Here is a 27,049-nt window from a genome sequence, read left to right on the forward strand (position 1 = left end):
GCTCCTCAAACTGCTCACTTTCAGTGTCCTTTGTTTAGTCTCCTTCTTATTCCTTCAGTGTTGGTAATTCCAACTATCAACCATTTCAGCAAAGGAAATCATAGAGATGACAAAACTCCACTGCTTTTCTATCTCAGGTGAGGAATTAGGCAACAACCAGGGCAGCAAAGTGACTTGTCCAGGATCACACTGCGAGTTGGTGTTAAACCCGTATTAGCAGCTACTCTCATGAATCTTTCTCCTGCTGCTTTTTCAATTCTATCTGGCCTTTCATTCTGTCACCATCCTCCCCTATTGTCATACCCTCATCTGTCCATTCCTATCTTTTGTGACAATAGTTTTAGCTCTAGTTCAGAGGTGAACTCTTTGAGTTTCAAAGTTTTGTATGAATTAGGATAGGATTTTGAGCTACATGCAACTGAATTTTAGGGACCCACAACCACTAAGGGCTTCTTGACTTTCCCTTATCCCTTTGTGCACTGTGTCCCAGAGTGTCCTGACTCAACTGTCAAGATCACTGCCTCGGGACTGAGGACAGGGAGGCTTCTCTAGTGCTGCAGAGTCAAGCCACCCTGCCTAAGCCTATCCCTCCTTCTGCCCTTGCAGACCACCTAAGGCTTGCATGCGTGCTGGAGTCTGATCCTGAGCTGGAGCTGTCCCTACAAAAGTATGTGATGGAAAGCATATTGAAGCAGGTATTTTCATTAGATTTGTTGTCTTTTGGATGAACAGTTGGAAAGATCGAGAAAACCAATAGCAGCAAAATATTTAAAAAGAGGTGGGACTGACATGTATTGGGGACTATAAAATTTATGGTTCAAATTGGGTTACTTTTTAAAGTTACATGGCACATTATTCGTAATTACACTGCAACAATAGGTATAAACAAGGACTGCATCACCTGTTGGCAACTGGGCAAACTAGAGCTGTCCCAAGTGTAAAAAAACGTACAGTGACCCTTTGCATATGCCACAAAGCAGAAAGAGATCAAGTGGTTGAGCACTGATACACTGTTTCTTAGTCTCTTTCATTAGATCTTAAGCTTTGAAAAGTAACAGATGATTAGGGTGCTCAGAACAACCTGCAAACCCCAGTGGTTTTATTTTTTTATTGCTTCAGATCTACTCTCTCTCAAATGTAGTCATCTATGTGAATTATAACTGTTTCTCAGTTCTCATCATTTGCGAAATGCTATTGTGTTGTTTATTTATTATTCATAATCCTTAGTATAGATATCTTTATCCTCACTTTATATATAATAAAATGGAGACCAACAGAGTCTGAAGAACTTTCCTTTGGTTGCAAAGGGCTGGTTGCAAAGTAGATAGGATTTGAACCCTCTTCAATCTGATCCCCACATATTTTGCATGGGCCTCACATATTTTCCTAAGAGATACGAGTTTTAGTCTTTCAGTCCATCAAAATGCTGTTGTGTCCTGGGGGGAAGTCTTTGTTGGACAAGCCTGAGAAGTGGGCAGCTGCCTTCACAGTGTGGCTTGCAGAGGTATCAGAATGCATCCTTCCACCTTGAACCCAATTTAAAAACTCTATTCTAGAACCTGCAATTGGGCCTCCCCGGTGGCGCAGCGGTTGAGCGCTGGGTTGCGATGCTGACCGCGGCCTCTGCGGCGACAGAGGTTCGATCCCTGGCTGCTCCCTGGCCACCGGAGGAGGGTCCCACATGGCGCGCAGACCTCTCCTGCCGCCCACTGCTCCCCTCAGCAGTGTACTTCGGTCCTTCTACCTGCTCTGCTCCCCGCTCTGGCTCTGGTGAATTCTCTCACCCTCCTGCGCTTCTGGCTGTACCCAGTGCATGTATAAACAGAACAAACAAACAAACAAACAAATATATAAATAAAAAAAAATAGAACCTGCAATTGTTTGACTCTTTCAACTGGAGAAAGTCAACCCTTCCTCTCCTCCCAACACCCAAGAGATGTGACACATTTTCTTCTTCAACTGCAATAAGCTGAGAGTAAGATCAACAGGAATAGGGTAGAAGAGAGATTCCATGCATCACCTGCAAAGTTGTGGATAAGAATAATGAACACTGGGTCAAGTAATACAACCAAGGAGTCTGTGAAAAAGTAAAAGACACACTTTCACAGCTTTACCAAGACCTGCTCTGCAGCTCAAGAACAGAGATCCTTAGAGATAGTGGGGTGGCATTTTCTAAATATATACTCAGAACATACAGTCAGATGAAATAATCCTTCATTATTTAATTAATCACTACATTTGATTGCTAATCATGGATATTATTTAGTATTTACTAATAAATTCATTTGAAAAAATAAAATCAGCACATTGATTAGTTAGAAATTATTAAATTTTCTTTTAGTAAAAAAATAAAACGACACAGTCTCAGGGCTCTCCCTGTCAGTCAGCAAGTGTGACTGCAGGATTCCCTCCACGCAGCTCCCGCTCTCACTCTGGGGATGGGTTTCACACTGTCATTGGAGAACCTGACTCTTTTGTGCCATTTGGGGGTCGGGGAGAGAAAATGCAATGCTTTTCCCCCTTTTGGCCTTTTGGTTCCTATGTATTCAATTTAACAGAATACAGGGATGATGCTAGACTGGGGTTATTTGGGAACTCTCTACTTTCTTTCCTGTGCCCATGTGGAAAGGCTTGGAGAGAAGAGGGGAGCTGATGATATTCCACCCCAGCGAAACCAGGCATACGGTAGATGGAATGTCAGACTCTGAGTCTGGAGGTTTGCATTCTAGTTTACTATGTGACCCTGGGACAATTATGCTGTCTCTCCATGCCTGAGTTATCTACTCAGTTCAATGGAGATCATGATGTTCATTTTATTTTATTTGAAGTTAAAGTGGGATAGAATATAACTATTCTAGAAGGTACCAAGCTATGAAAATGTACAGTTGAATTATATAGCATGCTATTCTTATAATTAATTATAAGAGAGCCAAAAGGAGCCCTAGTTCTTTCTCTTATTGTGAAGGCTCATATTGGCATGGCTGGGTGGGAAGGGGATGTGGGGGTTGGGGGAACTAGAATTTGGGGCAAGGGAGTGGTGGTTGGTCAAAAATAAGCAACTGTATAAGTTTCCATAGGCAGATACATTGATAGTACATTCCATTTCCATCTGCTTGACTCTGGGATGGCTCTGCCATATTGTGCCTCACATATTCTGATTACTTCAACCTCCCCAGAGAATCTCCATGGACTAGTTCCCTCCCAGTGATAATTGAGGGGGTCACAGTGTGGTGGTGGAGTGAGAAGGAGCAACTGCCAAGGACGCATGCCATGGAAAACTTCTTTCTATCTTACAGATTGATGACAAACAGCTCCGGGGTTATTTATCTGAGCTCCGCCCAGTGACAATTGTGTTCGTAAACCTCATGTTTAAGGAACAAGACAAAGTAGAAGACATAAGTGAGGCCATCCAGGATGCCTGTGTGCATATTAGTTCTGTCCTGAGAGTCTTCCGAGGCCAAATCAATAAAGTCTTCATGTTTGACAAGGTAGATATGAACTACCTACCAATTCATTAAGGTTAGCATTCATGCCCACAGACATTGTTGGAAGGAGGAGGGAGATAGGCTCTTTTAACCTAGAAATACCAGAAATTTATGTGTGATTATGATATTAGCATATGTAGTGACTATGGCACTAACTCAGGCCAGGTATTCTCAACACTTTGCATACACAGCGATGCATTGCTTAACGTTTCAGTCCACAAGGGACTGCATAGACAATGGTGGGCCCAGTAACTACCACACAGCCTGAGTGCACAGTAGCCTGTACCCTCTGGGTTTGTGTAATTACTCTCTATGACATTTGTTCAATGATGAAATTCACTCAATTCATTTCTCAGATCGTATTCCATCTCTGTCATTAAGCGATGTAGGACTGTATTAACCCATTTCATACTCATGACTGCCCAAAAAGATAGGTGTTATAATTGTGATCCCCATTTCACAGATGAGGAGGTTGAGGTAGAGATGAGGATACTGAGATGAGGCAAGATTAAGTAGTGCTCATAGTCATCCAGCTCTAAGTGGCGGGTCAGACCCAGGGAGTCTGCCTTCCCAGCGTGTGCTCTTAGCGACGATGCCCCACTAGTCTCACTGTGTGTGTCCTCCAGCCCACCAAATAACACATCTCCCAGAGACTTTAGGTCAGCTGCCTTGTAATCTTTGTACCACAAATCTGTGATGCAAATAATAATAATTTATTGGAAATGAAAATTTCCAATAATTGCCACCTGCCCTATCTCCACCTCCACCTACCCTTCTGTACCCACAGCTGCCCTATATTCCTCACCTGTACTATCTATACCCCCATTTCCCTTTCAGTTTCATTGGAGGTAGGGGGTAGGGGGGGTCACCTCCAGTTCCCAAGTATTTTAAATCTTTTCTTAATCTCTTAGCTCATAGTAAAATACTGTGATTGACAAATGACTACAGAAGAGTTCATGAGCACTGATTCCCCATCATAGGTGTTTCATATTTTAAGAGTGGCACCCCACTTGTACACTTACTTACTATGTACCTATTGAGGATTTTGTAGAGGGCTGAAAGCTAGAACTTGGCAGCAAAGCTGAGCAATCATACACATTACTACAATGTCAGGCAGAAAGAATATATTCTATACATGAAAATTCACATCTGCATTCAAACCTGAGGAAGAAGTTTTGTCCAATGCACCCCAGTACTTTCTTCTATATTCATTAAATAGTACTGTGAGAAAAGAGCATAAAACCAAAGACACCAGTCTTCAAAGTCTTGAAGACATGGCTCCAAACATTTCTGTTGTGTCATTGAACTTGGCAAGTCGTTGCGTTTCTCTGAGTCCTGGCTTACTCATCTTTGAATGGGTATAGTATTTGCCTCAAATGATCTGAAAACTTTTAAAAAGCTTTAAAATTATATATACACACATATATTTAAAACTACATATAGGGCCTCCCCGGTGGTGCAGCGGTTGAGCGCTGGGTTGCGAGACTGCCTGCAGCCTCTGCAGCGCCTGTTGGATCCCCTGCCATTGGCAAGGGTCCCACAAAAACAAAACAAAACAAAACAAAACAAAACACATATATATAAAAAAACTACACACATATATTAAAAGAACTACACATATATATGTGTATATAAATATACACATATATACACATATAAATTATACACATATAAATATACACATATATATGAAGCTCTTTTTGTGATGTCTAGTCACAGTCATCACTCCATAAATAGGAGCTGCCATTCTCACTGCAAGTGAGGAAGATGCTCAGCCTCCCAAGTCACCAGGCAAAACTTCCAGACCAAGCAGACCTGCTGGTGCCCCCAAAAGGGTTTGTCTCTAGTCCCAGAATCAGGGTTCCCCCCCTGGTGTCAAGACAGAGTCTAGTGGCAATTAGGACCTAACACTTGATGAGATTCTTTTGAAAATTGTTGAAGAAATTGAGGCATTTTACTATTTTTTTGCATTTCATCAGATATATCATTTATAGATTCAAAATTTTAACCCATTGCCCTTTATTTTTATGCCCTTTTCAAACAAGTATGACTACGAATGCCAAGTTTTTGAGTTTAATCTCTGCTTGGAACAGGTAACTTTCTGCCAAGGAAAATCACTCACAGCTTAACTCTTTATCCCTAAGAAATATAAACATAACAGCAATATCTGAAAGTACTTTACAGATCACACACACACACACACACAGAGTCTCATTAATCTCTTCAGTTGCCAAAACAACTTTGGCAGGTCCATGCTACATTGATTTTCAAACTGGTCAACTGAAATCAAAGGGTATAATTGACTTATTGTAGTTTCCACACTTGAAAAGTGCCTCTGATTCCAGAGCTGGTCTCCTTTCGACTGCTCTGTGCTGCTGCTTATACTTAAACTAGCACATTGCAGCATGAGATCTTGGCCACAGGAGCAGGCAAATAGGAATGTACCCACAAATAGCTCAGTGCAAGCCATTATCTCTGGAGCAAAAGCAAATACTTCTTGAGCTCCAGCCCTACTGTTGATGATGCACTAGAAGTTATATGATGCTTGCTAAAAATAAAATTGGTATGAGAAAAATCACAGTGAAATCTGACTCAGAAAGTGAAATTCACTACTTACACTCCACTGGGCCTTCTCATGCATGGTCCATGTACCTGCCGTGTTTGCTGACTCTCCTTCACAGGGCTGCTCCTTCCTCTGTGTCTTTGGTTTCCCTGGGGAAAAGGCACCTGATGAGGTCACTCATGCCTTGGAAAGTGCTGTGGATATATTTGACTTCTGCTCTCAGGTCCACAAAATCCAGTGAGTGTTGACTCTGTTCCTGTCCAGTAGTCCCTGAGCCTTTTGTATGGTATAGTGAGACAAGAACAGCAAAGGAGATGAAACTGCCCATTATAGGATGCCCTTCTGCTTGCATTCATTATGTACCTAATACACAAGTGAAGTGGGGACACCCTGTCCTGATTCAGTGAGAGAGGGGGATGGTAAAGGCAAGATGATGAATGAACCATCCTAAAAAGTCCAACTCTACCAGGTTTGCAAGAGAATCTAACTCAGTTGTTTCTCCATACTTCTGACTTCTTGATAGAGGATGAGCTCCCAACACCTTATTGGATAGCTGAGTTGAATTTTAGTAACCAGGAGATAAAATGAGTCCTTGGGCTGGGAATATAAGTATTGCTCTGGCTTAAAATGATACACTCATGGTAAAACAGTAAGGTTTACTATCCTCAGCCCTGGCTGCCTAAGAGCTACAGCCTGAACACCCCCATGACCCCAATATGCAGTCTTGTTCTGGTCTACTCTAACAGGTGCCAGTCCCTTGCCCTGAATAATTCCACCTCCTCAGCCCCTCACCTATGTGCACAGCCATCCTCAAGTATTTTAAGAGTTAGATTTTGATGCCACACACCTTATCTGAGTTACTTTCTTTCAAGGTAACAACTTTATTCTTCCTAGCACTAATGAAGATAGTGTTAACTATCAACTGGGGTGATGAGAATTTATTTTCTAGGAAAGTAGCTCAGATGAACACTTAAAAATAGCAGAAAACTGAACTGAGTTACCACTCCTAAGAACTTAGCTCTGTCTCCAGCTGTCTTTCCTTTACACCTCTAAGGCTCTGAACAATTGTCCAAATAAGTACAAAGGGGAGAGAGTTACTTGTTGAAAATACTTTCCCAACCCTCCCCACCCCATGCATCATCACCCCCTCCCCCCCCCCACATACATCTTCCTTTCTCTCTGATCACTTTCTTTGTCTCTTGCCCCGTAATTCTCTCCTTGTGAAAGTACCGTTTCCATCGGCGTTGCCAGTGGGATCGTCTTCTGTGGGATCGTTGGACACTCTGTGAGACATGAGTACACAGGTGCGCTGAGCTGGCTTATCTCCATTTTTCTTTCTGCAGACACTGTGCCTTGCCCACGGAGTTTGAAAGAGGAAGGACAAAAATAAGACATAGGCGCTGCCTTCATGAAGGTTGCAGTGTTTCAGGTGGAACCAAGCCACATAGTTTTGTCTGCCAACAGCACAGTGATTGCAGCATGTCTTTAAGGGGCCATGCAGGAGAATAAGAAATTGGCAGTCACTAGAGGGGGACAGTAGGAACCTACAAGAGCATGAAATGAGAGGCCTTTAGAATTATTAATTTATGTTTAAGTTCATCTTAACATTAGACAGTTACTCCTCTCAATTCCTGGACTAGGTTAGGACTGCTTCTTATAAATTAACAGCATTGGCATTACTGGCACACAGTTCTAATCTCATATGAGAATGGTTGATAGATAATATTTCAAGATTTCACTGTTCTATTACTTCCTTCTTCACTCCTATGAGGGCTTAAGATGTTCAGAAATAACATGTCTAAAATACAGAAATGGTTATGTCTAAAATGATTCAGTGTGTGGGAGGTTCTTCAAAATAATACAGGGTGGAGAGTGGAAAAAATGAAGATGGGGCATGACTGACCATTTGTTAATGGCTTTTGGGGCTGGGTAATAAATAAATAGATGGAGATTCATGATACTATGCTTTATTGTAAGGGCAAATTTTTCCACAAAACATTTTTTATTTTTTATTTTTTTATTTTTAATTTTCTAGAGGCATGTCTTATTTATTTATTATTTGTTTGTTTGTTTGGTTTATACATGCACTGGGTACAGTCAGAAGCGTGGGAGGGTGAGAGAATTCACCAGAGCCAGAGCGGGGAGCAAAGCAGGCAGAAGGACCGAGGTACACTGCTGAGGGGAGCAGCGGGCGGCAGGAGAGGTCTGCGCGCCATGTGGGACCCTCCTCCGGTGGCCGGGGAGCAGCCGGGGATCGAACCGGCTGCAGAGGCTGCAGGCAGCTTCGCAACCCAGCACTCAACCGCTGCGCCACCGGGGAGGCCCACAAAACATTTTTTAAAAAGAAATCTTGAGATCAAAAGTACTCAAATTATGTGAAAGTATATTTAACACCTATTTTGCATATAGTAGAGTTCAAACCTAAACAGTTTAATTTCAGAATCTACACTATAGTGTATGATCCCTTAAAATGTCACCTTAATCCTACACACAAACCCATTCCAGTTGCTTTTGTTCAGTCTTAAGAAAACAACTCAGGGCCTCCCTGGTTGAACAAGGGGTTAAGCACCACATTAGGAAGCAATCCACAGCCTCTGCAGCATGAGTTCGATCCCTGGCTGGCCAGGGAGAAACCCACATGGCGCAGCAGACCTCTCCTATCTCACCCACTGCTCCCCTCACCAATGTATTTCGGACAGTCTGCCTGTTCTGTTCCCCACTCTGCCTCTGGTGGATCCTCTCACCACCCCACATCTCTGGCCTGTACCCCAGCTCTTGTATGCATAAATAAATCTTTAACAAAAAAAAAAAAAAAAAAGAAAAAGAAAACAATTCACTTAGAAATGAAATGAAATGAAAGTCTTCACATGCAGGAACCTACAGTCACAAATTTGTGCCTCTTTTGGAGGTCAGTGTTTTAGGCTGAAACCTGCTCTTGTCCCACTTGTAGCAAAAGGCCAAATACACCCCACCTGAGAGCCCCCAGGGCTGTAGTCATCCCATTTGCAGCACCTTCTTTATATGCAAAGCTCTTCTATTGTCCCTTTGGCCTTTCAGGTGAGGTGGAAACAATGTTAATGGATAATTGGATTAATTCCCGTATATTTTGTAGTAGCCATTGGGTATGAAAAAAAAGGGCAGCTGAAGCCAAAAGATGTTTGTGTCATTCATGAGAAATGGTGGGAGTAAAGTGTAAAAATGCCATTTGGGGACAAGTATATCTCTGATGACATTCAGTTCACCAGCTGTTTTTCCCCTTATCTTTGTCTTTCTCCGTCCTGTTATAGTCATTGGGCAAAAAGTCAACATAGCTGCCAGGATGATGATGTACTACCCAGGAATCGTGACCTGTGACTCTGTCACCTACAGTGGCAGCAACCTACCAGCATACTTTTTTAAAGAGCTTCCAAAGAAAGTCATGAAAGGTGTTGCAGATTCTGGACCAGTCTATCAGTGTTTGGGCCTTAATGAGAAAGTGTGAGTGTGGGGCACTGGTTTTACAGTATTCTTAGTGAAGAAGTGGGAGAATTAGACAGCAAAGCAATTGGTCACTCATATTCAATTTGAAGTCAGTTCATAAAATTAAAGTCTATTCCTCCCCCAGACTTAGGTCCAAATTTCAAAATCTGTCACCTTCCCCCATCCTACTAATATTATAACATGGTAGAAGACTCCATTCTATTCTCAGTTCTGAGAATCTGAGAGTGAGTCTTCAAAGGTTATGCAAACCAAACAGAAAATCCCCTCATTTGAGTATCAATTTGGACCCAAATGGACCATTCACCAACTGTTAAGTATTAACTGATCATGACAACTGCGTACTTACACACTGATAGAGCTAATACAGTATGAGATGCTTTTCCCCTCAAGGTCTTTTGTGAAATACATTCCCCAAATGCCCAACTTAGGCATATTGGTGTCACTTTCAGGTTAAAATTCCTTCAATCACTTCTGATCATTTTCATGATAATGTTCAAATTCTTTGCGATAACATACAAGAAAACCACCTGCCTTTCCAACTTCATCTCCTCCTGTACCCGCTCCTCCAGTGTGTCTAAGTAGATATTTCTCACTATCACCCACCTATCCCCGAGCTAATAGGAAACCACTATCAATTTTTGAAATCTAACTCAAGGGTTCATTCCTTTCTGAGTCTGGAACTAGCCAATTACAGCTAAGACTATCTTTCTTCCTCTGTGTAACTCTATAGTAACTTGCCTCTATCACACTCATCACACATCACAATTATTGACTTGATATGTTTTTCACTTACTGAGAACCCTTTGAGGTTAGTGATCATTTCTCATTCATTCTTAAATTCCTAGTGCTTGACACATAGTAGGCACTCAATTATACTGAGTGAATGAATGAATGATGTGGAAAGCAGAAAGTATTATTCTTTTTTTTTTTTTTAAATCTTTTTTTTTTTTTTATAGAGGCATGTTTTATTTATTTATTTTGTTTGTTTGTTTGTTTTGTTTACACATGCACTGGGTACAGTCAGAAGTGCGGGAGGGTGAGAGAATTCACCAGAGCCAGAGCGGGGAGCAGAGCAGGCAGAAGGACCGAAGTACACTGCTGAGGGGAGCAGCGGGCGGCAGGAGAGGTCTGCGCGCCATGTGGGATCCTCCGCCGGTGGCCGGGGAGCAGCCGGGGATCGAACCGGCGCCGCAGAGGCCGCGGGCAGCTTCGCAACCCAGCGCTCAACCGCTGCGCCACCGGGGAGGCCCCAGAAAGTATTATTCTTATTTAGCAAAGTAGAATCTAGATCTTAAAGGATCAGATAAGAGAACCAGGTTCTATTAGTTCAAGCAGTCTTTATTATTCACCTTTGTATTCCCAGGGCTCAGCACTGCACTTGTCATAACATAGATCATCAATAAAATGCTGTTTGAATAAATGATCATTTTTGTGAGACCTTCTTAACTCTTAGAACTTTAGTTAAAATATATAACTTATCCTTAATGTCAACCATATGAGGTTGATATCTCCATTTTATAAATTTAACTGGAACTCGGAGATGTCAAGTGACTTGTCTATGTCATAAATCTAGTAAGCAATGCCACCCTAATGCTGCATTATGGACAGCCACAAAACCTAGTGGTAAGTAACAATATTTACTTATCTCATGAATATTTGGGATTTGATTCTCTTAGTCGGATGAGGCAGATCTTGCCTACACTTGTTGGCATATCTGACGTTCATCAGATTGTTGGCGAATTCAGGGCAAAATCAGGTGACATGACTGGGATAGTTTGGTTAATATGTCTCATCCTGAACTAGGCTATCCCAGGCATGTTTTCATGGTACTATCAGAAGAACAAGAAAGAGCAAGTGCAATGCACAAGCATTTCTGGAGCTTCTTCCCATGTCATGTTTACTAACATCCCATTGGTCTAAGTATTCACAAGGCTGAGCCAAGAGTGGGAGGGCTTTTCAAGTTTACATAGCAAAGGGCATGGATACGAGTAGTGGTAAAGAGGTGGGACCACAAATACAATCTACCACAGAAACCCAAGACTATCTGATCCCAAAGACTGCCCTCCTCATGGATTTTCTATATCATCTCTGCAAATAAGAGGATGTAGAAATATATACACACTATGAACAGGGCCTGGGTCCTTGACCTGATAGTTTACATCTAATTGGGAAGACCAACGTATACAAAAGTGGCTGTGTATTACACAGGAGACTTGATATGTGCTATAACAGAGACCATAAAAAAGTGGTATGATAGTACAGAGAGGGGGATGATTCATTTAACTACAAAGATTTGTTCAGGAGATAATATAATGCATAAGGAAGCATATGCCTCCTAATCTAATTTTAGACATTGACTGTTGATAATATCCTGTTACCATTGGCTTTGGGATTTTAGGGAAGTTGAACCTCAATTTCCTTGTTTGTAAAGTGGACATTATAATAGTGCTTCTCAATGAGGATTTTTATCTGTAGTAAATGAAATGATACATGTAAAACACTTGGAAAATAGCACATAACAGGTGCTCAACTAAGGTGACTTATTATTATTGGAGCAACTGGTGAAATCTTCCCAGAATGCGAGACAGTGCACTATATACAAGTGTACTGGGTACCATATTGGGTTCTGTTTTTTTTAGAAAAGGGGTCAGCTCTGCCAATGCAGACTCAATAAACATTTATAAACACTATGGCAGACACCATGGTAAAGGCTGCTACATACATTGCTTGGACTCTCCATTATCAGGTAAGAGCTTCTCGTTTACTCTTTTTGATATCTGCAATTCTTGAGTCAGAGGATAGACTCTTGTTACAGACTGAACAGAAGGTTTTCTGGAAAGTAAAAACTAGTCATCCTTGCTCTCAACATTTCCCTGTTTTGAATCTAACATCTGTTCTTCTCTTCTTCTCTTTAGCTTGTTTGGTATGGCATACCTCATCTGCAACAGAAATGAGGGTTACCCTTTGCTGGGTAGGTAGTGAGCCTTGATTTTTTTAAACTGCTTTATTGGACTATAACATCGTGCAGAAAAGCACACCAGTGATAAATCTGCAGCTTAATGAATTGCCACAAAGTGAACATGTAATCACCATTCAGGCAAAAACAGCAAAAAACAGCAGTACTCCAAAAACTCTAACCTTCTTCTCCCTTTCCCCCCAAAATCTAACACTCTCGACTAATTCAAAAAGACTTGATCTTGGTTTTAAAATTCATATAGATGACATCATACGTTGCATAATTACATATGCCATCTTGAAATCAACATTAAGTTTTGAAATTTATCGGTGCAGCTTTTATTCATTCATTTTTATTACTATTTAGTATTTCATTTTATAAACATACAAAAATTCATTCTTTTATACATGTGTAGTTGCATCCAGTTTAGGGTTCTTCTGAATAATACTGCCATAAAAATTCCAATATAAGTTTTTTGATGAACACATGTATGCATTTTCTCTTGTACAAGTAGAAGTGAAATTGTAAGGACAAAGAACAGTTTTGGTAGATGATACCAAATAATTTTCCACAATGGTTGTATTTTTTCAAATTTTATCATGAGAATTTCAGTTTCTTCTTAGTCTTGCCAACCACTTAATTTTATCAGTCTTTATAAATTTGGTATTATAAATATGGGGGTATAAAGTGAATGGTATCTCATTATGGTTTTCATTTGTATTTCTCTAATGTGGTTGAGCAACTTAGTTGTGTTATTGACCATTGGAACATCATCTTTTATAAAGTATCTGTACAAATTTATTTCCTGCCTCTCAATTGGGTTGTTTTTTATTATAAATCTGTTGGAACGTTTATATGTTCTGGAAATGTGTCAATTGCCATTTTTTTTAATTGTATGTAACTTCTCCCGTTCTATGCTTGTCTTTTTTACTCCATAATGATATATTTAATGAACAGAATTCTTAATTTTAATATAGTACTATTTATCCATCTTCTCTTTTATAGTTAGTGTTTGCATATACTATTTAAGAAATCTTTCCTCTCCTAAAAGTCATGAAGATGTTTTTATAGATTCTCTTTATTTTACCTTTTACAATTATATCTATAATCTATCTTCCAGTGATATTTTGGTGATTCTTGGTGATAGGGACCCCATTATTAGGAAACTAACCCAAGACTAGTGAGCGAAATAGAGATAAAATGAGGTGGGGATATACCTCTGAAGGAAAAGACCCTATGAAGGTTGACTCGTAGGTTCTGATGGAAGCCAATACTACTACTAACACTTGTATTTTCCACTGCTAGACCTGAATTTCCCTAGAAATATCATCACAAGTTAAATCCTGATCATATCCAACTGTTCTCAGGAAATTAAGCAGAGGCTTAATTTGGGGGAACATTAGGACAGACCATTGATGTCAGCAAAACCTGAAGGGGACATTTCCAGAATACTTGGCAGTTGGGCCAACAGCACTTCCCCAATTTTACTACAGTCAGGTGTTTTTCAGAGTCTGCAAGAAATTCTAATCTTGTAAGTCCAGATCCCCAAACTACTGAAGATTAGAGAGGAGAAGTCCCACTCTCACCTTCCTCTGATGCCTTACTTTCCATTCCAAGATGTGCTTGTTGTGATAATGATTAACTGGACATTAACTGGAAGTCATTACCCCCTTTCTACAAGATTGCAAACTCAGTATGACATGTTGGATGGTCTGGCCCAGACACCTTTCTTGCCTTGGTTCCACCGTCATCAAGTAAAGATCAGGCCCATATGTAATTCTTCAAAGTTATAGTAAAAATCAGACTGTCAAGATATTAGAAGTATGGGAAATACCTTTCTCTTCAGGAGCTCCTGTACCTAAAACTGTATATACTAACAATATAGATAACAAAATTATAATGAACAGTGATTTTGGGGAGTCACAAATACATAAAATCTCAGATATTAAGGCCATCTTTAGATAGACTAGAACAAGGTACACGTACTTTAAGTCAACTCAATCTTATTTTAGATTCCAGCCAATAAGACAACCCATAAGGTCATAATTGTATATGTCCTATATGAAGAGAATATACAGAGGTAGAAAATCCTGCTATGTGGCCCTCTGGGCCTCATCTTTATTTTTTGGTAAGATTTATTTATTTATGCATACAAGAGCTGGGGTACAGGCCAGAGATGGGGGTGGTGGTGGTGAGAGGATTCACCAGAGACAGAGTGGGGAACAGAACAGGCAGACTGACTGAAATACACTGCTGAGGGGAGCAGCGGGCGAGACAGGAGAGGTCTTCCTGGCCATCTGGGTAGCTCCTGGCCAGCAGGGGATTGAACTCATGCTACAGAGGCTGCGGATTGCTTCATAGTGCAGTGCTTAACCCCTTGTGCCACCAGGAAGGCCCTGGACTCATCTTCTGAATGCAAAGCCTCAGGCCCAAAAAGAACAACAGGCATCTCACAAAATTGAAGTTCAAATGCATTTCAGAAAGGCATTGTTTCAGCCAAAAGAAGCAACTAGCCTGCAGAATACTTCTCATTAAACTGTACTCAGAAGTTTACTTACTAAGTAAGACACTTAGCTTCTCTGTAAAGATGTGTAAACTAGGTTAGTGGTTCTGGTTTTCAACAGACATTAAATAATGCCTGGATAAGTCTTTGCAGTAGTTTCCTCCCTGCATTTGTTGAATTACCTACTGTCAATAGAGGTCTAAAATACTGCTTACAATAAGTCCTTTTGAAAGAGAGCACACACATTCAGATAACTTTTATTGCAGTTTATTGTGATTATTGTTCTATTTCATTATTGGTTATTATTATTAATCTCTTCCTTTGCCTAGTGTATCATAGCTAGAAATGCATAGGAAGAAATAGCATGTAGAGAGTCTGGTGCTATCTGTAGCTTCAAGCATCCGCTGGGGGTATTGGAACATATACCCCACAGATCAGGGGTTATTAGTTTGGTAACAAAATAAACCTCTGCAGTGCCTGTCTAGCAATGAAGTGGTGATGGCCCCATGTGTGTTTCCAACACTTTTGATAGAAATTGCTCACTCCTTTAAAATTACAGTTCTACAGTTCTTCCAGCTCCTTGTCCACCCAGCTTTCAAAGACTGTGCTCATGAGTTTCAAATTTCAGTCTGAGTATCCTGTTACATATATATAAAAATACACAAGAAGAATAAGTGACAGGATTATAACTCAAGGTGACTTTGATGTACTATTTTTCCCTTCTCTAAGTTTTCCGTATTTTCTGAGAATGCTTTAGTTTTATAGTCAGAAAAAAATTATAGTTTTTTTTACCAAAAATTTATTATGATAGAAGCAATCTATGCATAATTTTTGAAAGCAAATTGAATTTTCTTATCACTGTTACTTCTAGCAACCCTGATATAAATGTTCTTTTTCACTTATGTCTAGTGTTTTATAAACAGCAAAAAGGCAAAAAGAAAGAAGAGGGAAAAAAACAAGCATTTGGCTCAGATAGCTTTGGCACAATTCTTAGTGGTGTAATCTATACTAATCGCAGTTTTCTACACTATAATTAAACAGACATTATAATTAACATTATGAGAATGCTTTCCCTCACAGCTTGTGGGAATCAAAACTGTAAAACCATATTGTAAATCAGAAAGCTCTAGAAAGAAGATTTTAAAAAATCTTTAAATTGATTGGATTTGCTCCCTTTTTAAAAAATAAAAATAACAGGACGTGATAAGGAGATCAGATACTTCATGTGTAGTATGAAGGAATTTTTGATGTCAAGCTGCAGCCGAGTCCTAATGTATGAAGGATTGTCGGGATATGGAAAAAGCGAGATACTTAAGGAAATTGAGTACCTGGCCCAAGGTGAAAATCATAGGTGAGTGTCTTGCAATGATCATTTTTTCTGAACCCAGAAATTCCTGACATCCTTAAGAGTTTCATTTATTTGAGTTTCATTTATTTGAATGCTTCTCTCCTTTGTACAACTTAACCTTGTGTAAACTGTCTACATAATCTCTCAATTATTGGGCTCCATGCTCCATGTGCTAAATAAATAATGCTGTACAGATTGAACCAAGAAAATGAAAGGTTGAGTTGACCCCTGGAAGTTCTGATCGAATGCCAGGAGGGGCTTAGGTGGCAATATTTTAAAGCTTCCTTGGTAATCCTAAGTGCAGACAAGTTCAAAACAACTGGCATAATGTTGAGACCAAGGCTAGATTGAATCTGCCCAGCAAAGACCTAAGTTTATCCAGCTAATTGACCAGGAAATCACGAGTTCAAACTGCTTAGAGCTGAAAATGGGGAAAAAGGATGGCTCTTGGGATTTTCCTTTGGAAGACAGGACTAATGTACTTACCTCACGCTTTCTCTTAATTCCTATAAGGGCTCTCTTTGTGACAACCCACGAGTTCCCTGACAGAGGAGGACAGTATGGTATTTAATAACAATGCCGATGACCAAGATGATGGTGATGGTGTCTTACATCCATCTGACCTGAAGGCTTTGAGGGGAAAATGCTTATTATCCTTATGCTATTTTTAGCAGTGCTTGTATTCGTTTTAAATGTCAGGTCTGAGGAAAACCATTTAAAAAATGCTTATAACATTGCTGAGGGGATAACTCACAACAACCAGGAGAAAGTCATGAGTCATGTCTTCTATCACAATTTGCCTACTATGTTCCAGGAGCTGATGAGTGCTATAATAGTTTGCTAGAACTGCAGTAACAAATGACCACAAACTGGGCAGCTTAAACAGAAATTTATTGCCTCATGGTTCTGAAGGCTAGATGTTCCAGATCAAGGTTTCAACAGGATTGGTTTCTTCCAAGGGCTGTGAGAGAAAATCTATTCCAGACACCTTTCCTACCTTCTGGTGGGTTGCTGGCAATTTACATGGTGTTCTCCCTGTATATGTGTCCTATTTTAAAAAGAGCAGTTATATTTGTGGCCCACATCACTCCAGTATGACCTCAGCTTAAGTTAACCTAATTAGATCTGCAATGGCCCAATTCCACATTCTGGGTCCTGAGGGCTAATAAGACTTCAACACATGAATTTGGGAGGTTCATGAGTCAACCTGTAACAAGTGTCAATACCCTAAAGACATGTAATAGCTAATCCTTGCTCTCAAGAAGCTCTCACAGAAGGGGGGTGCGGGGGGAGAGAGAGAGAGAGAGAGAGAGAAAGAAATATAGGCATGCAATAGAGTATTATAAAAGCTAAGAGGAGGAGGAGTATGTAACCCAAACTTCAGGCTACAGCTGAGCAGAGACTTACAGACAAATGCGAAAGGGGTGATTGGGAAGAACTGTGAGAAGTGATAACATTCCAGCCTAAAGAGAGAGAATAAGCAGAGGCATGGAGACAAGAAACAGCTTTAAGTGCAGAGAACCATCACCACTGTGTTGGTGGTGGAATACCAGGCACAGAAATAACATGAAGACTTGGAAGATCTTGAATGTTACGGAAAGGAGTCCAGACTTATACCTCTAGGTAACTGAATGATTATAAATAGGAGAGAAGATACACATCTCTCTAGAAACTTCAAGCTTCTGTGAAGGGGTAAGTTCAGAGGGTCCTAATACTAGGCGGAGATGGTAGGACACTATTTAGTAGTGGAGGTGAGAGTATGGGGCCACAAACCAAGGCGTGGTGGGGTAGAACTGGAGAAGAGGGCATGGCTACATTGGATTGTGGAATGAGGGTGAATATCTGAAGCAGGGATAATGAATAGCTTCCAGATAGCTTGGGGCATCTCTGTCAATACAACTGAATACAAAGAGTCAGAACTTTCCTTTAAATTTTATTATTTTCAAAATATATATATTTAAAAACTCTCTTCTGATTCTTGGCTTTCTTATAAATAGGACTATTGCTATTGCATTGACTAAGATCAGCTTCCATCAAAATTTTTATGCCATCCAGATTCTCATGGCCAATGTGCTAGGTTTGGATATTTGTAAACATTATAAAGAACGACAGACTAACCTTCAAAATAAAGTCAAGAAACTCTTGGATGAAAAATTCTATTGTCTTCTTAATGATATTTTCCATGTCCAGGTAACTGACTAGTATTAGACTTCTGCAGGAAATAGTGATGGGCAGGTGCACCAACTCCTCCCTGATGCTTGATGACCAAGTATTTCTTTGGTCTTTATTATCTTTTCTCATCTGGAACATCTGGGTAGTGAGGAAATGACTCCCAATCCTCCCTGAGTGAACATCCACTTTCCTGAGACACATGAGAGGTATCTGGAAATATCCGACTCAAGTAAATTCAAAGAGCCACTTGCTTTTTTCATTTTTTCCCTCTCAGCTTCCCATCACAGCCATACTAGCCTCGCTGGCCCGGGGCACAAGTCACTCTGCTCCCACACATGACTGCCAATGCAAAGATCAGAGCATCCTGTTCTTTCCTGCATTTTTTATATTCAATAATAAAACATTAGAGCCATAGCTGTAAGGGACATTAGGGATTATCTAACACATGAATATTTTAAGGCACAGAACAGTAAAATCATTGGCCCTGGTCATATAGTACAGGTATCCTCTACTGTTTGAAAGTTCATGATATGCCTCTTCACATTTACTAAAGGACCTGTCTTAATCCTCCTTTTTCCTAAGTAAAACAAATGCAAAAAGAATTTTCACTTTTATAACAAAAAGTGATAAAAGCATCAGTGTTGGTTTGGCAGCAGCCATTTTAGAGGCAGCAGCACCCCCAGTGAGAGTGGCCCCACCAGGTTATTCCCAAGAACCATGTTACACCTACTGTGTGACATAGCATTCCTGTAGTTGCCTTTGGTTATTTGTATTTTTAGGATGTATTATTTGGTATGAGTGGTGGGATATGTAGGGGGTCTGGGAAGGCTCAAATTTTTCCATATAAATTCACTATAATCACTTTACTTTATGCTATTTCAGCTTACTAAAGCGTTCACAGGAATGCTCTACTTTCAGTGAGTGGGGAAATGTATAGCTCCCTTTGCTATTTTTCTCATAGTCAATATTGTCATGATTCATTTACAGTTCCCTATTTCACGAGAGGTTTCAAAGATGTCCACTGTGAAAAAACAAAAGCTATTGGAATCATTGTTTATGAAGATCTTGGAGCAAGTAAGAACATCTGTGGGCCCAGTAATGGGGGACAGGAAAATCAGCATCTCACCATGAAGTCCAGTGGCTGAGGGGTACAGAATCCACTGACAAAAAGCTTTGAAATGTGTGAAAGCTTTACCCTACAGTGTTTTATGCTCCTCCATCCTTCCAGACCTTGTCAGTCAGAATTTAGTCATACTTGAAAGGAATCCCTTACCACCCATTTCTCCTGGGAGTTTGACCTCTCCTTAAAGCCAGCCCTCTTTTCTTTCTCTTTATGAGACGCCACGTATATACCTTGTTGTAGGTGTAGACAGTAGTCAGATATCGAGGTTTGAACCCTTCAGATTGACATTTGCTACCTGAGTAGCCTTGAGCAAGGCTATGCATCTTCTGTCATTTATAATAAGGAAAGTACTAGTGCTTAGCTCATAGGGTTGTACAGTTGAAGTGACTAGATTATATGTCTCATTCACCCAAGGTTATCTTTCTGAGTATTGTTGTGACTACCTACTGTATGCTAATCATCACGGTATTTAAATTCTAGTCCCCACCTCTCCTAAAGCACCAGAACCACATTTCTAAGAACTGTCTATATATTCTTCTTGGCTGTAATAACTTACTCTTGATGGGTTATTTTTCCCTACCCCATTAAATCCATTTTTTCCCTTTCCATTGCCCGTTCTTCCTCATCCTGATCCTGATTCTTGATTTAGTTGATGGCAAATTCATTCATGCATCCTTTGAAGTTATCTGTGCTCCCTTTTTCCTCACCAGTGGCCACATCTACTATATCTACTCAGTTGCCAAGTCCTACTATTTTCACTGCAAGCCACCTCTGAATCTTCCCTTTCTCAGCTGCCTGCTGTACTTCAGGATCTGTCTCTTCCTGGACTGTTTCCATAGCTTTCCAACTAATCTCTGTGTCCCACAAGTCCCCATTCCAGTTATCCTCCATGAAACCATCAGAATATATGCAAATTCACCAATGCATTCTTTATACTATCCAAATAATTCCCAGCACTAATAAGATAACAGCCAAAATTAATTTTTTTTTAACCTGGAGAATTTCTACTCATTCTTCAATGTCATCTCTTTAGTGAGAACACCCCCAAATCACTAGACTTGACTAATGCCTCTTGCACTATGTTTCTATAAAGCTGCAAACAGATTTCTTATTATATTTACCACACTCTTGCAATTTGTGACTTATATGCCTGTCTCTTCCCCTCAGGACATTGAGCTTTTTAAAGACAAGGAGCCACTTAATCATCATTGATCAGTAGAATATCTAACACATGTAAATGATCAATACAAGTGTGTGACAATGCATTAAGTTTCCAATACAGCCTCCTCCTCCTCCCCTCCAGGCAAATATACAAGGCAATGTCAGCATTTCCTAAATGTCAGACTTTGGACTTTTTGCATAACAAGTTTGCAAACAAGCTTTTTAAAAAAATTGGATTTTTGAGGTGATGAATTTTAGCCCTAAAGATTCAAAAGGGCTGGGTTTGGTTCTAAGAATCTTTGTTGGTTGCCTTTGTTTTAAAAATGTCTCAGTTGTTTCTGATGTACAACCTAGTTCAGAAACTACTCCTTAAACTATGCTTTGATGTTGTCTATGACAACAATCTTTCCATCATTGTGTGACATTGGCAAGTTACTTAACATTTCTGTACCTAAATTTTCTCAGTAGACATTCATAGCACCGCCTCCTGTGAGTGTTATGAGGATTAAATGATTTAATTTATGTAAAGAGCATCTCAAAGTGCCTGACACAGTAAGTGCCCAGAAAATGTTGGCTTTTACTCACATTAGAAAGAATTCAATTCAGTCTCCACAAATTAAATATGAAGAAACTGGGACCAATGATGTACTAATTAATTCATACCTTTTTTGTTTGCTGCTTTACACTCCTCAATTCACAAATAATTCACTGACAAGGCTACCAACAACTAAAACTCACATTTTCACCTCAAATTTTTAAAGTATCAGTCAAAAACAAAATAATCTCCCCATTAATTAAAATGTTCACAGGGAGAATGAAATGCTATCTTATAACAGAACAGGGCTGTAAGTGCAGGCTTGTTATGTATATGTGACAGGCAAATTATAGCACTTCCTAGTGGTTGTATTATGAAATTTGACATTTTAAACTAACGTCACTGCTTTTGATTTTAAAAACATGGAGAGAAAGAATGGGTTAATCCAATATCTTCTTAAAGGGAACTAGAGGGAGTCAAGAGTAGCTTCAAGTAGTAAGAGAGGAAGGTATTTTCCAGTTAGCCACCTCACATCATGGAAATGCTAGGACCCATTATGCAAGCGGTCAACATTAAAATTTTGGCTTTATATTTTGTTTAACACTGTATCCCCAGCACCTACATCAGCACCTACTCTGGTAGATGCACAATAAATGCTTAATAAGTGAATAAATAATTCAGGCTAGTTAAGAAAGGTTAGTCTACCCAAGAAGTGGCCCATGTGATCTGTTTTTAAGTGTAACATATACTGGAGTTCAGATTAGAATGGCATAAACTGCCAACAGGGCAAAGACTAGATCAGATTCCGTTCTACACTGCGTAGTCACTATCTAACCCACAGGGTAGTTAGGTGCTGAATCTATGTTGGCTGCACATATATGTGAAGAAGAGATCTCCAGGAAATCTTTGTTTGCCAATAGTTTAAAAAGAGTTGTAGTAAACATACATTTTTTTTAAGATTTATTTATACAAGAACCAGGGTACAGGCCAGATGCATGGGAGGGTGAGAATTCACCAGAACCAGGGGAACAGAACAAGCAGACTGATGAAATATACTGCTGAGGGGAGCAACGGGTGCGACAGGAGAGGTGTGCCGTGCCATGTGGGACTCTCGCCGGCCGGCTGGGATCAAACTGGCACTGCAGAGGCTGTGGAAAGTTTCACAGCATGTGGCTCAACTGCCTGCGCCACCAGGGGTGGCCCTGTAGTAAACATATTTTTATGTAATGACTGCTTTTACCTGGCTGCAACCCTGACTAGACTATAGATTTGTATTATATTTACAAATCTGTAGTAGTACATTTACTATCTTAGTAGTACATTTCAGACAGTTCTGTCCAAAATCCCATAAATTCCAAGTTAGTGGAATCTAAATTGATAAGAAAAACTTATCAGAAAAAACAGTTTAACTTAGCACCAAACTCAATGATGGCACAAGCATACCCATCAAATACATGTATAAAAACCATAAATCCTACAGCATGTGTCTTTGTTTCTCTACCTTGTCCAGACAGTGAAAGAGGAGAGGATTATTTTCATCATCGATGAGAGTCAGTTTGTCGATACCACCTCCTGGGCCTTTATGGAGAAGCTTATTCGAACTGTCCCTATCTTCATCATCATGTCCCTGTCACCCTTCGTCAACATCCCCTGTGAAGCTGCCAGTGCCATAATGAAGAATAGGAATACCACCTACATCACTCTTGGACCTATGCAGCCTCAGGACATTCGCAACAAAGCTTGCCTGGACCTCAATGTCCAGGGAATCCCCAAAGAACTGGACTTGTGAGTAGCCTATTTTGGTCTTGTGGGCTTAGCAACTTCCTTTCAAAAAGCTCATTCATCTCACCTGGTAGGAAGAGTGCTGCCCACCTTTTCCTTGTATTGCCCCTTTATAGACTCTTTTTTTTTTTTTTTTTTTTTTTTATAGAGGCATGCTTTATTTATTTGTTTTCTGGTTTATTTGTTTTGTTTATACATGCACTGGGTACAGTCAGAAGCGCGGGAGGGCGAGAGAATTCACCAGAGCCAGAGCGGGGAGCAGAGCAGGCAGAAGGACCGAAGTACACTGCTGAGGGGAGCAGCGGGCGGCAGGAGAGGTCTGCGCGCCATGTGGGACCCTCCTCCGGTGGCCGGGGAGCAGCCGGGGATCGAACCTGTGCCGCAGAGGCCGCGCGCAGCTTCGCAACCCAGCGCTCAACCGCTGCGCCACCGGGGAGGCCCCCCTTTATAGACTCTTAGTGACACCCATGCTGTTTCTCTTTCATCACACTGGATATGGCTAGCCTCACTTTAATTAACGAGGACTAAGGGTGTAGTGATGGACAAGGATACAAAAGGCAAACTGGTTAACACTGAAAACAACACCAAAACTAGGTGACAGACAGGCACTGTAGCTGGGGGTGGTGTTCTCTGCCTTTGCCAGCTGAAAGCTGACTCTGCTGGGTGCTCCCTGAGCTTCAGTGCCCCCTCTACTGGAGGGTTGACAGCAGTCTCCTTAACAACACAGACAAATCTCTTTTTTGGCTGCTAGTTTGCAACCTGCCTTGATAAGTGCAACCATTCTTTCCTTTTTTAAGATTTATTTATTTATGCATACAAGAGCTGGGGTACAGGCCAGAGGTGCAGGGGGTGGGGTTCACCAGAGAGGATTCACCAGAGACAGAGCGGGGAACAGAACAGGCAGATTGACTGAAATACACTGCTGAGGGGAGCAACGGGTAAATCAGGAGAGGTCTGCTGCTCCATGTGGGTTGCTCCCTGGCAGGCCAGGGATCGAACTCATGCTGCAGAGGCTGTGGAATGCTTCATAGTGCTGTGCTTAACCCCTTGCACCACCAGGGAGGCCCCATTCTTTCTTTTTAAAAAAAAAAAATTATATATATATTTTACATTGTTCTTGTACAATGTATGCTTTTTCCTCTCAGGTGTAGTCCCTGTGGAATTCCCACCACCCATTCACCCATGTCCCATCACCATAGCCCCTTGTGCTCTTCCCACCCATTTTGATCCCTTACCCTCCTCCTCCCCTGCAGAATGTCTCTGATTTATAGTTGCCTGTTGATTTTGATTTTTAATTTATTATGATTATTTTTTTCCTGATCCCTTATATGTTTCCTCTACATTCTTCCTGTAAGTGAAACCATTCGATATTTTTTTTTCTTTCTGGCTTATTTCACTGAGTGCATCCATTCTTTCTGATGGTTGCCTTGTTCCTGGAAGAAAGATGTCTTTGACCGAGTCACATTTAAAATAACTCCAGGCATGAATTTGGTAATTTACTCCCTTTGTCTCGGTCTCTCTGTCTATAGTGAATGCTCTCTCTATATTTATATTTGTATCTGTATATATATCATATATATTTATTATGTATGTTATTATGTACGTGTATATATGTGTGTATGTGTGTGTGTATGTTGTGCATTTACCTTTTGATCTAACAATCTAAGTTCTAGGGATCTATTTCAAAGATATATTGACAAAAATATTAAGCCACAAATGTGGGTGTTAGAAAGAAGAAGCATCTCAGAACAATAATGTAAGTTCCCACCACCACGTAGAGCAAATTGAAAGTCCAAGCAAGCAAAAAGGAAGGCAATGATAACAGCAGAAGTCAATGCAATTGAAAACAAAAACAAAAGAGAAAATCAACATAACAAAGAGCTGATTCTTTAGAAAGATCAAGATTGACAAATAGGTAATGAGACTAATAAAAAAGAGAAAGAAAGCACAAATTACCAGTATCACAAATGAAACAGCAAATACCTGCCAATGAGGGAAATGTTTTATGTCATTAACAAATGAAAGAAAAAGAAAAAAGCAATCTCTACAAATAGAAAAAAAAAAATGTGGTGAATGGGAAATGAGATTACTTTCAAGTGATTAAGAACACTCAAATGTTTCTTTCCTAAAATGTTTCCTTGGTTGTAAACAGTTTGCCTCATTTTCTTTACAGGTATCTGGTGGAAGGAAGCTGTGGGATTCCATTTTACTGTGAAGAATTGCTTAAAAATCTTCATCACCACAAGATACTTGTTTTCCAACCAGTGGAATATGAAGAAAAGACAAATATCACCTGGACCAACCTGTTCAGTAAGTCCCCTAAGGGATGGCTTTTCCACTCTGTTCTTCTGCACAGAGGGTGGCAAGAACCGGTCATCCAGGGACTTCCTGTGGATCAAAGGTTCGGGGAGGAACATTGAAACTGATGTCCAGATTGTGAGGGAACTTAGCATTTCCTGGACTCACTGAACTGGGTGAAAGAATGTATAGCTGACATAGTCATAAAAGAACACAGGGATGGGCCTCTCCAGTGGCTCAAGAGGTTAAGCACAGCACTGTGAAGCTATCTGCAACCTCTGTAGCATAAATTCAATCCCCAGCCAGCCAGGGAGCTACCCACATGGCGCAGCAGACCTCTCCTATCTCTCCTGCTGCTCCCTTCAGCAGTGTATTTCCGTCAGTCTGTCTGTTCTGTTCCCTATTCTGTCTCTGGTGAATCCTCTCACCCGTCTCACCTCTGGCCTGTACCCCAGTTCTTGTATGCATAAATAAATAAATATTTTTTAAAAATACAGAGCATGGGCCTCCCCGGTGGTGCAGTGGTTGAGCGCTGGGTTGCGAAGCTGCCCGCAGCCTCTGCAGCGCCGGTTCAATCCCCGGCTACTCCCCCGCCACCGCCACCGGAGGAGGGTCCCGCATGGTGCGCATACCTCTCCTGCCACCCGCTGCTCCCCTCAGCAGTGTACTTCAGTCCTTCTGCCTGTTCTGCCCCCTGCTCTGGCTCTGGTGAATTCTCTCACCCTCCCGCACTTCTGACTGTACCCAGTGCTTGTATAAATAAATAAATAAACATAAATAAATAAATAAATAAATAAATCTTTAAAAAAAAAAATACAGAGCATCTTAAAACCTGGAATCATTATTGAAGGGAGATTCAGGTGGTATCTGGGGGTGGGGGGTGGAGGATGTATCTTCCTTAGGTAAAATTACTATTTCCAAGTAAATTGTTAACAAGGTTCTCATGCTGCAGACACATATGTGAGAATGAAATCTGAAATGATGGTATATTGGAATCTTTAGGAAAATAATTTTAGTGAAGGGTGGGGATTGGAGAATAGGGTAAGAATAGAAACTGGAATGTAGAGGATTAAGGCTAAAGTGAATTATGAGGGAATGTTTGTGGTAGAGATACTATATATTTTTCTGGAGAGTTGGCAGTGAAAGAAGAAAAATTCATAAGCTAGCCCACCCTCCAAAGAAGAAATAAAAATAAGCTATGTCTAGATAAAAAGGAGAAACAGGAAAGTTAAGAGATAATCATCTCTTCCATGAAAAGAGAGCTATAAAGATGCAATCAAGAGAAAAGTTTGGTCTTGAAGTCAGGGCTCCAGAGTGCCAATGCCATCTCTGCTATTTAATTGCTGATATTTGGGGACCAGTCACAGACTTCGCTGGAATGTATTTGCTATTTCATTTGTGATAGTGGTAATTTGTATTTTCTTTCTCTCTTTTATTAGCCTTGTTACCTATTTGTCAATCTTGATCTTTCTAAAGAATCAGCTCTTTGTTATATTGATTTTCTCTTTTGTTATTGTTTTCAACTGCCTTGACTTCTGCTCTTACTATTCCTTTTGCTTGGTTGGATTTTCAGTTTGCTCTACTTGGTGGTGCGAGCTTAGATTATTGTTTTGAGATACTTCTTTCTTATTTTTTTTTAAAGA

At 40.4% G+C, this 27,049-nt stretch overlaps 1 protein-coding gene across 5 annotated transcripts in view; it reads left to right on the forward strand.

Moving 5' to 3' along the window:
• Window positions 1-27,049, forward strand: part of ADCY10 (adenylate cyclase 10) — a 75,765-nt gene that overhangs the window by 15,182 nt on the left and 33,534 nt on the right. For all 5 annotated transcript variants that reach the window (XR_005124297.2, XM_037506545.2, XM_037506546.2 and 2 more), the window contains exons 9-19: window positions 607-695; window positions 3,297-3,488; window positions 6,167-6,285; window positions 7,276-7,352; window positions 9,336-9,525; window positions 12,444-12,499; window positions 16,185-16,338; window positions 18,333-18,525; window positions 19,495-19,581; window positions 22,837-23,111; window positions 25,282-25,418. Coding sequence is in view for 4 of the 5 variants with exons in the window: in XM_037506545.2 (XP_037362442.1) it covers window positions 607-695; window positions 3,297-3,488; window positions 6,167-6,285; window positions 7,276-7,352; window positions 9,336-9,525; window positions 12,444-12,499; window positions 16,185-16,338; window positions 18,333-18,525; window positions 19,495-19,581; window positions 22,837-23,111; window positions 25,282-25,418 (1,569 nt within the window). In the remaining variant the exon portion in view is untranslated. The remainder of the gene's footprint in view (window positions 1-606; window positions 696-3,296; window positions 3,489-6,166; window positions 6,286-7,275; window positions 7,353-9,335; window positions 9,526-12,443; window positions 12,500-16,184; window positions 16,339-18,332; window positions 18,526-19,494; window positions 19,582-22,836; window positions 23,112-25,281; window positions 25,419-27,049) is intronic.

The sequence above is a fragment of the Talpa occidentalis genome, unplaced genomic scaffold (assembly GCF_014898055.3).
Source record: "Talpa occidentalis isolate TD23 unplaced genomic scaffold, MPIMG_talOcc4v2.1 talOcc4.12, whole genome shotgun sequence".
Taxonomy (NCBI): Eukaryota; Metazoa; Chordata; class Mammalia; order Eulipotyphla; family Talpidae; genus Talpa; species Talpa occidentalis.